Source organism: Pogona vitticeps, chromosome ZW-PAR, assembly GCF_051106095.1.
Source record: "Pogona vitticeps strain Pit_001003342236 chromosome ZW-PAR, PviZW2.1, whole genome shotgun sequence".
In the NCBI taxonomy this organism is placed as follows: Eukaryota; Metazoa; Chordata; class Lepidosauria; order Squamata; family Agamidae; genus Pogona; species Pogona vitticeps.
In genome coordinates this window covers 2,741,013-2,753,921 of record NC_135800.1, presented here as the reverse complement: position 1 = coordinate 2,753,921, position 12,909 = coordinate 2,741,013, and the positions used below count along the sequence as shown (strand labels likewise).

Here is a 12,909-nt window from a genome sequence, read left to right as displayed (position 1 = left end):
GATGCCAAGCAATAAAGGCCAAGAAGGTCCTTTTCTGACATCAGTGGTTCCCAACTTTGGGTCCTCCAGATGTTTTTGGACTACAACTCCCAGAAATCCTGGCCATCCCAGCTTGTGGAGAAGGCTTCTGGGAGTTTTAGTCCAGGAACATCTGGGGATCACATAAAAGTTGTCTTTTTATGTAGGCTGTTTCCCCCCCTAACAACCACAGTCACTGTGATGATGCCCGGCCAAGTCTATTCTGATGTACGGCGATCTTTTCCAGGGTTCGCTAGCCGCAAAGGATTCGGAAGTGGCTTCCCCATTCCCTCCTTCAGGGGGCGCTCTGGCACGGCGCAGCTTGCCCAAGGCTACGCAGGCTGGCTTTTCTCTCTGGAGCCGCCGTGCGGAATCGAACTTCCAACTTTCGTTTCCTTGGCCGGGTGCCCAACCCACTGAGCTATATACCCCGTGTATCCCGAGATGAAATACAAAAAAGTTTACTCATTCAGAGTGTCTTTGGGATCGATTTTGTTCATCTTTTTTTTTTTTGAATGGCCTGTGTTTGATGCTTTTAAAATATTTGCATAGTTACTGCTTTTTAGTTTTTAGGTATTGTAATAATAGTCTTAGAACTGCCAAGCTGGAAGGGACCCCGTGAGATCATCCAGTCCAGCCCCCATCAAGAAAGGCCCAGTGGGGGGATTCGAACTCCCAACCTCTGGTTCCCCCTAAACCGTTGAGTTCCCCAGTTAGCTAAATTACTGAACTCTAATTTGGACGTTTCACATCATCCTCTTGGAATGGCTGAGCTGGAAAGGGCCCTATAAGATCATCCAGTCCAGCCTCTGTCCAGGAGGCCCCATATATTTGTTTAACGATGTCGGCTGCCTTGGACCTTTTTTTTAAAAGGGAGAAAAGCAGGGTAAAAAATATATATATATATATATATATATATATATTAAATCCGTCAATCCATAGGGTGGAACGAACCGGGGGATTTGGGCCCAAATGAAAAGCCACAAGCTGGCAAGGATGGGACGATTTGAGTATGGCCAAGTGCTCCCTTGCCCTCCAAGCGAATCAGTTTGGCATCTAAAGACGGGCGGCCCCTTTCCGTGGGTCGTCTTTCTTCCTTTTTTTGCTCCGTCTTCTCTGGAAGATGCGGTGCCAGCAGGTGGCACTGCCTAATAAACAAAGAGGCATCTCCGAGAGGTTTTTCCGGCCTGACCACTGCTGTTCTGTTTATTAGCAGATCATAGGCAAAAAAATGTTAGCAAGCTCCATACACTCGAGCTGCGGTTGGCAGGACTCCAGAGGCGGGCGAAGGAAATAACGATTGTCTCAGATGCCGCCGGTACTTATTACGTTAGCCGCGCTTTGAAGGGCCTCTGGACCGCGGTTTCCAATGGAAACTGTGTTTTATATGCATCCGTGTAATGCGGACTTTAGGCCAGATGCCGCCTTTAGAAGTCCCCTTCAAAGCAGGAGCCTCGCCAACACGTCTGATGGAAAAAGCCGCACGCGAGGAGGCGGCAGAGGAGTGCGGAATGAAAGGCGGCGCGGAGAAGGGGAGAGAAGCCGGGCCACAGAACGGAAGGGAGGCCAAGCCCGTTGCCGGTATTAAAGTGAAATAAAATCCCCCCCCCCCATGTTTGGGGAAATGGGGTAGACGGAGGAAGGATGGGCCGCTGAGATCCAAACGCAGGTGGACGCACAATCTGGACGTGGGCCGGGGGTCTCTACCGGCTGGACGCACGAGCGAGACTTTTCTGCCCCATATCATCTCTGTCTGGCAGGCGGGATCCACAGATGTGGAGCCCCTTCATCTCGGCTCCCACCCCAGGGAAACCCTGCTTTCTTTAAATCTCAGCTCCCTTTCGAGGAGAACCCTCCGTACCATTTCATTTGGTGGGAAGAGACGCCATGTGGCTGCTTGGCTCTCCTTCGAAACCCTGACTCCATGCGGCCACCAAACTATATTCCTACTTTCTCAGGGGGCATCCTGGAAATATCCCCCTCGGCCTCCGGATGGGGGCGCCCTGAAGCACGCCCATCCACGGGTCCTAAGGGCCAAAATCCAGTCCTAAGTTGCAGCGAGAAGTGGGACAGATGGGAGACGTCTTCCAGGCCGTTGGATTTTTGCACCTCTGCACGAGGCTTTTAAAGGTTTGACGGTCAATGGGCTCTTCGCTCGACGCCTTCCGGTTCTGCCTTGAGGTTCTAACTGGCTTTGAGGTGGGCTCATCTCCCAAATGTCTTGCCCTCCACAGACCTGCTCAGCTCTGTGGCTTCCTTGAGAGAGCCCATCGCTCTGATCCTTGGTCTTCCTCTTTTCCTGCTGCCTTTTGCCTTGCCCGGCATGATAGGCCTTTTTCCAGAGAATCCTGTCTTCTCCGGATGGGCCCGAAACGGGACCACTTCCGTTTCGTCACCGTTGCCTACAGAGAACGTTCGGGCTTGAGTGGACCTTAACCACCCCGCTTGTTTATCTTTCTGACGGTCCAAAGCTGGCCTCCAGCACCACGTAGGGAATAAATCATTTCCCCCGCCATCAGCTTTCTTCCCTATCCAGCTATCACCCCTTACAAGGTGCCTGGAAATACAAGAGGGTGGATGTCGCCTTGGTCTCCAGCAACACCTCCTGAGTCTTGGAAGACTTTGTCTAATCCCTTCATCGCCGCTCTTCCGAGTCTGGCTTCCTTGGTGTCCGTCTCCCTCTAAGCCTCTCAAAGGCGCTGATTCTGGAGCTGAATCCTGTTTCTCTTTTTTTGAGCACTGCTGTGGCTAAATGCTATGAAATCTGTCTCCGTCCGTCGGTAAAGACCTCGTGGCCGAGAGGCCTTGGCGCTAAGCGGGGGCTCTTCCGCGCCAGCTTTTCGTGCCAGTCCCGACCGGATGGCCAACGCGGCCCATCTCCGTTCTCATTTCTAGGCCCGGGTTCTCCGCCGCCCGCTCGACTGGCCAGAGGCGATCGCCGACCGAAAGCGCCTTCCTTGACTCAATTTGCTAACCGCTTTTTAAAACCAAAGCACTAATTTCCCGGAAACTCAGTGGTCAGCAGGAAAAAACGGGCAGATTCCCCGGAGTTCTCAAATCATATTAAACTAAATTGACCTTTGTGGACTAATGAGGTGCTCTGCTCTCGCAGCTTTGCTGAATTTAGGGATGACAGGCCGAAGCAGGGAAAGTAGCCTTTGGCAGTACCTGATAATCAGGGCAAGATGTTAACTGTCAAACCCTGAGATCAACCCTCAGGCATCTGAATTAATGGTGGAAGGCTTTGCACCTACCAGGAGGAGGAGGCAGGAGGAAAAAAATCTTAAAAAGGAAGGAGAGAGCTAAGTGGACAAGGTTTATCAAAGACAGCGCTCCTCTAGCCTTCTTCCCAAAATGATTGGAGATCAAGGATTTATAGGTTGAATAGAGTAGGTCAATACATGTCAGCATCTCCTCTCCTCCATCCATTTTTTTGGGGGGGGGCATTGCATATTGGGCCAAAAAAGCTGCAAATCAAAGAGACGTTGAGCAGGAAGCATGAATTTTAGAAGGTGTCCCGCTCATGTTTGTTGCAGGTCTGAATTTTCCGCGGTAGAAAACGGGAGAGGTTTGGATTGGTTTTTAAGCAGGTAGAATACCTTGGAGAGGCTGAGAAAAGAAAGGGGTAAATTATTTCAGGTTTCTAGGCACTGCCCATACTTTGTTGGCTGTACATTTCGCAGTCACACCGAGCAAGCGGAGAAATGCACACTAGACGCATAATTCAGCACTCAGAGGTACTCGACGTCTAATTTTGTTTTTTTAAATTCCCGTTAAAAATCAAGTTCCTAGTCCTTAAAGAGAGAGACTATAGGGGCCAACCCCCCTCTCTGTTAAATCCCTGGCCGAGAGCACAGCAAGTTTGGCCTCGTTCTTTGCCTCGTCTAATGATTGTTATTAAAACGGAGCCTGCAAAATAAACGAGCCTATAATAGAGAAGGGACGTCGAGCCGATGAATTAAAAAGATCTGAGGTTGCGATCCTACACATGATTACCCCGGGGAAAGGTGTGTAGGGTACAAATAAAAACCATCTTCCGCTCTGTAGGACGTATTGCCCCAACCCAGAGGCACCATGACCTCTTTTGAACTCCTCACAGAGGCCGAGTGATTCGGGGCTAGCTTTGGAATTACCGGGGCAGCCCAAAATGATTGCAATTAGCCAATTGCCCTGATGACTTTTTTAGTATAAGTCAACACACTCAATTTGCCACCTAGGTTTAGGTTATTGTTATTGTCTGTGATTCCTCCCCCCCCCCCCCAGTGACCGTTGGTCAGATGGGCGGTATAAAAATCTGAATGAATGAATGAATGAATGAACAAATGAATGAACGAATGAATGAACAAACCTTACAGAGGTCCCCCATGAATGAAAAATATATCTACTGTATATAGTTATCTACTCATCTGTTTTAATCACAGGAAAAGTGGAGTAATATAGGTTTCTTTACTTCTTCCTCTTATCATCCCTGCTATCTTTTTATTATTCTTTTTTTTTTTAAATATGAAGATGTTAACTGTTTTTAATATGGCTGTTCTCTATGTTCTTTCTCTCTCCAGACTGATGTACCATGAGATGCTATACAGAGTTGGACACACATAATACGTAGTCAATTAATCCATTTGTGTTTTTAAAAAGACTTTATTTGCTGACAAAGCTTCCTTATTTCACCAGAGAGAAGATTTTTTTTTAAAAAATGTTTTTTTTTACAATGACACTGAAAACAGGCCCTTTAAAAAAGCCACTGATGGCAGACGCCCTACGATAGGGCAGGTGGGCTCTGCCCTCTCTGCTGTGATCCTGTCTCCTACAATATAGCGCTTAGCTGTGTTTATTAGCGAAAAAACAAAGGACATGGGCTCGGTCCCTTCAGAAATATTTTATTTCTGTTGCAGAGTTTTCTCTGCATGCAGATGTTTATAGGTGAGTCCGTTTGCTAAAAGAATTATAGGCCGGCAGTTAATTAACGTACAGTTCCTTTTACAGGAGACTGTGTCCTTTACAGCCGCCTGCCCTCTGTCTTGTTTGAATTTTATGTCATTCTGGGCTTCCTTAGGGGTGCTCCGAACGGGGACAGAGTCCAGCTCTATGATAAAAGCTCTCCCGTTTTCCCGTACTTTTGTACCCTCCCCCAGCATTACCTCCCCACCCACCCTCATTTTGCTGGTGGCTCGTGTTTTGTCTCTGTAAATTTATTTTCCCATTATTATTAACAGCTAGCTGGATAACTCTGCGGTTTCGGTATCTGGCCACTGAGCCATAGGTTGGGAGTTCAATTCCACCACCGCGCGTCCTGAAAATAAACCCCACCCTAGGTGGCCTTGGGCCAGCAGCACAATCCCAAGGCACCCCAAAAAGACGTCTCTGAACTTTTGAACAGTCCCTACCTGGAAAACTGTGAAAAAAGGGGGTGAGGGTGAGGAGCCTTGTGGTTAAACTGCAGTACTGCAGCTAAAAATCTGCTCATGGCCCAGGGTTCAATCCCAGGTCCCTGGCTGAAGGTTCACTCAGCCTTCCATCGTTCCGAGGTCAGTAAACAAGAGTTCCTAGCTTGCTGCAGAGACGGCAGTGTGTCGCCTGCATAATTAAATTGTAAACCGCCCAGAGGGTGTGTGAAGCGCTATGGGGTGGTCTATAGGAGCAGCACGCTTTGCTTTTTTGCTTAGCTTTTCTTTTCCTCTCCCCAGTTGCAGACAACATCGTTGTGAAGTTGCTTTCGGAGCGGTTGAACACTCTGGACGCCCACATCCATGGCTGGGTGCTCCATGGATTCCCAAGAGATGAGGATCAGGCAAAACTGATGGCCCACTGGGATATCCACCCCAACAGGTACATACTTGCCTTTTCTTCTGAAATGTATTACAGATAATTAACACGAGGGACTGGATCCTTGATTCTTAAAACCTGAAGGCAGAAGGCTAATCGCCGCCCCATACACAGAGACACGCATCCTGTGTTGAAGTGTATTTGGGGCATTCTGTGTTTCTCCTTAATCAAATACAGTGGTGCCTCGCATAACGAGCGCACTGTTTAACGATGAATCTGCATAGCGATGCGGATTTTGCGATCACTAATGCAATCGCATACCGATGTTTTGAATGGGCAAAAATCGCTCTGCGACAAAAATCGCTCTGCGTTTCGCTTACCGATCTTCGCATAGCGATTTTTTAAAACAGCTGTTTGGCGGTTCCAAAATGGCCGCCGGACGACCAAAATGGCCGCGCGCAGCGTTTTCGTGCCCTGCCCTCGCTTACCGAGGGCGCGAAAATGGCCGCCGGATGAGGAAACTTTGCTGAACTGTGAGTTTGGGCCCCATTGGAGCACATTAAACGAAGTCTTTGGTGCCAAGTCCCAAATTCGAGTTGCTATTAAAAACAAGCTTTTCCCCCCCAGGAAAAAATGGGAATGGGTGGGTGTGTTCTGATTCAAGTCCATGTTGATGAAAAAAAAAATTGTCAAGTCGGAGCTGAGTCACCGTAGCTAATTTTTCAGCATTGGTTGAATCCCCGTTTTCCTCCCGGGAAAGGCTGGCCCTCCCACCATCGCTGACCTGTAGACTGGTTTGCTTGCATGTGGTTTATGTGGGGCTCCCCTTGGAGACCTTTCAAAAGTGAGACTCGATCCAGAGAGCAGATGGCCATGCATGTCGACAAACCGTGCAAGCTTGTTCTGCCACATCCATCTGGTGGGTTGTGACGTTGTGTGAGCCAAAGGTGCAGACGGCATGAAAATGTCCCTGGATCAGAAGGAAGAACCCGGGGGGCCTGTGGTTTCGAGCGGCCGATTTGGCATTCGTTAGGGGCCAGTTTTGATGAGGATTGCGAACCCGGCTCTTTCAGAGGGCCAACACCTCCTGCACGAGGGTAGCCATCATTGTGGCCCTGGGCCCGAGAGAAACGACCCAGACCAGCGTCTAGAACGGCATGATGGAGGCTGAGCTGTAAATCATTTGCGCAAGGCGCGGGTGATAAAGCACGCTTTTTCTGACACCGAGGAAGAAATAAAATAAAATAAAACCCGGATAGAATTAGCACTCGGAAATCAATCTGGGAATCGTGAAAAGGTATAAATCACAGTCTGAGACATTTGCCGGCACCCTTTCTCCCTTCCTCTTATTTTTAGGTGGGCTCCGGCTGACGAAATTAGATTAAAATAAATTTACATATATATCAAGTTTATTATTAAAACCCCGTCACATCAGTAAACAAAGTTATTGTCGAAAAGGCCCGCTTCTCCGCCCGGGCGTCTCTTGTTGATCAAAAAAGCAGAATTATTGTCGGGACATCAACTTGGAAGTCTGTTTGGTAGAAGGTAATAAATGGTTTCGTGTTCAAATCCTATGTTTTATCTGGCTTCCATCCCATAAACCCGGTGCAAATAATACTGAATTATATCCCGTTGAGCCATACCAGGCTCCGGGCTCCTCCGCCTTACAGGAAGAGAGAGAAAACAAACCTAGTAATTGATGGTAGAGAGGAATGAAAAATCAACTTATTTCAGGGTAGGGGGGAGGAGGGAACCCTCAACCACAACAAGAAACAAATTGGGCTATAAAGTTTCTTAATATGTAATAATAAAAAAGAGAGATCCCTCTATAGCCGCAGGTCTAGCATTCAGAGATCTGCTCTCGAGCGGAGAGGAAAATGATTTATTTCTCCCACGCCCGCCAAGAGAAAGTATTAGGTTTTGCTTCAAATTAACATCGGCTCGCAAGCCAAGGCGGAAGCAACGGTGGTTCGGCGCAAGATGTATTGATTGCCAAAAGGAACTCTTTTTCACCCACGTAATATGTAATTAGCTGATGATATGGATATGATATGGAGTTGTTTGGGGCGAAGACCACCGACAAGATGGTTTTGGGAAAGGGGCACATCTGGGCTGGGAAAACGGGCGATTTCCAGAGGTTCACCCGTGCCTTGGTACCCCCCATTTTGTTTTTTTAAATGAAGAAAAATTCTGTCTGATGTTTGTGATCGAGGGGGACGATTTCGCCCTGCGTTCAGCCTCTGGAACCTTGTCTAGGACTTTGCAAGGGGGGCTCACCCCCGATTCTCAAACTGGAAGTGAACAGAAGTGATTTCTGATTTTAAAGGGGGAAAAGAACAAACCACCGGCTTAAAACAAGTTGGGGAGGGTAGAAAGATGGGGAAATTGGCCCCCTGCCATGTACTTTTAGAGGGGACCCGGGAGATGGCCTTCTCTGTGGCTGCTCCTTTAGACTTTGGAACTCCCTGCCACTGGAAGCTAGGCTTGCCCCCATCTTTTTTGTCCTTCCGCCAGCAGGCCAAGACCTTTCTCTTTGGGCAATCCTTCCCTCAGTGACTTGCTACCGATGTGCTATTTATATGCATTGTTCTGCATTATTGCTTTAACTTACCCACTTCTGAGCGTGAGAATGTTATATACAGTATATATTTTATCCGAGTCTCAAAATCCCACAGGCAACTTGGCCTGTGCTGGGGAAATCACCCCAAAGTAACTTTTCCAAAGCTCTGAATTTTTAAAACCCACTCGCTGGGCTTACATCGGCTTCAAAAAATTGCAGCCAAGACTAATATAACATCGAGAGGCCCCCATAAGACGGGGATCTCTGGCTGCCCCTTACGTTTTGCACGGCGAGGGTCTTAATCATATTACTTTGCAGCCGGCTAGACAGGCATTTGTTCAGAAGAGGCTGAAGGTGGTAGGACAGGACTGTTCTTCTCCGTGAGAAATGGAGGCATCCTGCTCAGGTCCGATCATGAAGTTCTGTTAATGCAAGGGCAGAAACCAAGTTAAAGTCTGAGAAAGAATCGGACTCGCTCGGCGATTTTTAACTGAGTATTTGTGTGCATTTCTGTTTTTAAAAAAGGCAGAGAAAGAATGTATTCACGGTGATGATGCTAATATTTCTTCAGATGTTTAGATGTATTATGGGTTTGTTAGCTTCTTTGTTTATATTGTTCGTTGCACGTATTGTTGTTTATAGGTGCTGTCACATTACTATTACTCTTATTATTCGTTTTATTTATATGCTGCATTTCTCCCGAAATATGGGTTATATGGCGACCTTCTGAATGAGCCTTCTCCAAAATATCCTCTCCACCTCTGGCCTGCTCAGCTTTTGTAGACTCGCACTGGTGGCTTCCTTGAGGGAGCCAGTCCGTCTCATATTGGGTCTTCCTCTTTTCCTGCTGCCGTCCCCCTTTCCCAGTATGATGGTCTTTTCCAGAGAATCCTGCCTTCTCATGAGGTGCCCAAAGCAGGACAGCCTCAGTTTCAACATTTCTGCCTCCATAACGAGATCGTTCAGGCTTGATTTGCCCTAGGACCCCCTCATTCATCTTTCTGGCTATCCAGAAAGCTCTCCCCCCCAGCCCTACATTTCAAACAAATCAATTTTTCCCCATCAGCTTTCTTCATTGTCCAGCTTTCCCACCCCTACCTGGTGATCGGAAACATGAGTGTGGATGACCTTGTTCCTCCCAGGGACACAACCTTACACAGAATAATTTTTTCTAGTTCCTTCAATTGCTGCCCTTCTGAATCTCTTCTGATTTCTTGGCTGCATCATCATTTCCTTTTCTTCTGGCAATTTTCCTTACCTGACATAACAGCGTGCAAATCAACCATCCTCTCGCTTCCCTAAAACCGGATTATGGGCGGGTGTTGAATTTCAGAAAAGGAGAAACCCTATGGATGATGGAACAAAGGGAGTCGTGGTTTTTATTTTATACCCTTTGGGTCAAGATTTGGTCCTTCCTCTTCCAACTTCTGATTTCCAGAGTGGATTAGGGATAATAAACAACCTATTAATGGAGGCTTGAACCAGGAGATGGAGTTTGAACCGGCAGCACGATTCAATGGCTGAGAGAGGTTAATAACTCCATTACTACCAGCTCTATCCCTTAGCCGTTTGAAGAGCTGAGTATTAGCCTTATCTTACTCCTCTATTAATTGAGCTAATAGAACCTCTCTGACCTTCGCATGGTGCCATTATTTCAAAGTTTGCTATGCGTGGGTTGGAATACTTATCGCTGAATATGTATTCCGCGGATGCTCTGGTGTCTGTAGGCAGAAAGATTTTGGTTAAAGATCAACCAACTTCAAATCCACCGTTCCTTCCCCCTTTTAACATTTACCTGTCGCCTTCCGCCGATCCGTCGAAAACAATGGGGGTAGGCGAGCGTACGTGACTTAATTAAGGTCTCCTCAAGGAAATCCAGCGAAGTTTTCGAGCCTGAGAAGTCAAAAAGGCCACGGCGGAAGTGTTCCAGGATGGGGTGAAGATAAAACTCAAGATTCCCTTTATGGTGGCCGGATTAATTAATACTGGAAGATGTGTAAACACGGAATGGTGTCCTGGTGCTATTCAGTTTGCTTAGTCAATAGTGGTTTGCAGAAGTTGATGGGAAAAAAAGAGGATGATTCTAAGGCTCCTACCAGCTTATTCTATGGATTTTGTCAGGAGCGAGCACTTTTCAAAGACTCGAAAGGTCGTCCTCCAGAAGAGGAGTAGGATCTGCTCTCGATCATTCCAAAGAGTGCAGGATGCATAAGAATGGGCTGAAGTGACAGGAAGCCATATAGTAGTTTTAGATACCTTCTCTTCAGATCGTACGATTCTTTTGGCATTTATTAAAGATGTCCGTGGAGTTGTGGAATATATTAGGACAACTTATCGCTTTTCCCCCTTGGGTGGCTGCCTCGGTTCGTGTGGCTATGGATGTGGGGTTTGTATCATAAAATACAAATCCTCACCATCATCTGGCAGAGCGGGATGGGACCTTGTGGGATCATCCAGTCCAGCCCCTGTCAAGGAGGGCCCCTGGGGGAGGGATTTGAATTCCCAACCTCTGAGAGCTAAGCCACTCAGCTATCCAGCAGATCCCCTCTGGGTTCAAAGCTCTCTGCATCCCAGCCCCCCTGTTCTCACGAGGTCCTGGTGAGGACTGCACCGCTGTGGCAAGATCCCTCTTCCCCCCCTTCCCCACCCCGTCGCTGACCCACCCTCTCGATCTCGCTGCTTGTTCTACGTTGTCGAGGTTTTGTCTATATTTGCTTGAACCCAGATGCCCCCTCTTCTTCTGCCGCCGCCCTGGGGACCCCGTCCCCTCGCTCCCATCAACAATAATTAGCCTTGTAAGACTAATGGAAGGAATCGTGTCTAATTACCTTGCCGAAGGCCCAATTATGCTATTAACATTCACGGGCTAGAAGCTAACGATCAGGAGAGCCTCTCATTTGCATGGCATTAACTTAATTGAGCTGGAAGCTATAGGGCAGGAGGTGGGGGGGTGTGGAGGAGCGCGCACGCCGGCGAGATAGTGTTACAGAACGAGGAAGGATGTCCAGGATGGGACAATTAATCTGACAGTTTTATTAATTAACGGCTATCTGATTACTGAGGAGGAATGGCATTTGGCAGCCCTTTGGAGGATGATAAGCTCCTCCCCTCCCTTGTCCCAGGCAACGTGAAGCATTTGGGCAGTCGCTAATGGTGCAGTTTTAGGGGTAATGACACAGCCACCTTTTTTTGCTGAAGCTCTTCAGACTCTTCCCTCTGAATGGGGTGCCTTGGTCCTTTTTCGTAAGCTGGGGGGCTTTTATCGCACAGTTTCCCAGGATTTCTTGAGCAACAGCTCCCTTTGAGCTTTCTCAACACGGCCTCAACTGAATTCATTTTCTTTGGAGCCTAAAACTCCCCCCCCACCTGGTGGGACACTCCAGGTAGAACTTGAATGATCATCGCCCTCCCTGTCCTAGGATTGCAGATCTGGAAGGGACCCTATGAGCGATCTTGCCAGAGCCCTAAATGACGGAGCTATCCAGCCGTTCCTATGAGCTGTCCAAGGTCCTGAAACGCCATTGGATTCAGCACCCCTGTGAAAGCCTGGATTAAAACTCAAGAATGGATTCACCACCACTTCCATTGACATCAGGACCACCATCTGGAGACTGGAGACCAAGCCCTGTGAGGACCGAGTGAAAGAACTGGACATATTTAGTCTGGGGGGGAGGGCAACTAAGGGGTAATAGGATAGCAGTCTTCAAATACCATATTTTTTGCACCATAAGATGCACTTTTTCCCCACAAAACAGGGTGTGTGTGGAAAGTCTGTGCATCTTATGGAGCGAAAAATACGGTACTTGAAAGGTGGTCCTACAGAGGAGGGGCAAGATCTGTCCTCAATCCTCCCAAAGATCAGGACATGTCATCATGGGCTCAAGCAACAGGAAGCCAGTTTTTTGATTGAATCTCAGGAAAAAACGTCCTAACTGTTAGAGCAGTACGACGACGGAACCCATCATCTTGGGAGGTGGTGATGAGCGCTCCGACACTTAAAGAGAAATTTAGACAACCCACTTGGCAGATGTCCTTCGATTTGGATTCTGGCCTTGAGCAGGGGTCCGGATCCGATGGCCTTAGAGGCCCCTTCCAACGTCATGATTCAGCGATTCAACACTGCAAGACGCTCCTTGCCTAGAAAATATGTCTCCCTATCAGGAATCTGGAAGCTGACGGCTGCATGAAGCAGGGGTCTGATCGTGCAAGAATTATGTTTTTTAATTCAGACTCTGTATGCCGAGTGCTCATAAAACCTTGATCATGATGGAGGGCTCCATAAACAGGGGGGGCCCATAAATATTTCTCTGGGAAATGGCTTTGTGAAACATTTAGTTGTTGAGTAATAAGCAGATCAGAGAAAATCGGATGAGTGCTAGTCTCGGGAGTCATCTTTACGGGCTAGATATATATTTATATATGTTGCCATGAGCTGGGTGTTGAGAGAGAAGGATTTGCTTAATGCAGCTCATGCGCGGCGTTCGAGAACGCCCGACCCCCATCTCCTCTCCCCCCACCGTCTCCCCGTACAATCTGGGTCTCAAACCACTCATCAAAAAGGGTGT

General features: G+C 47.9%; 1 protein-coding gene across 6 annotated transcripts in view; it reads left to right on the top strand.

Moving 5' to 3' along the window:
• AK8 (adenylate kinase 8) overlaps window positions 1-12,909 on the top strand; it is a 66,973-nt gene that overhangs the window by 38,108 nt on the left and 15,956 nt on the right. For all 6 annotated transcript variants that reach the window (XR_012082220.2, XR_012082219.2, XM_078382806.1 and 3 more), the window contains exon 11: window positions 5,706-5,847. Coding sequence is in view for 4 of the 6 variants with exons in the window: in XM_078382806.1 (XP_078238932.1) it covers window positions 5,706-5,847 (142 nt within the window). In the remaining 2 variants the exon portion in view is untranslated. The remainder of the gene's footprint in view (window positions 1-5,705; window positions 5,848-12,909) is intronic.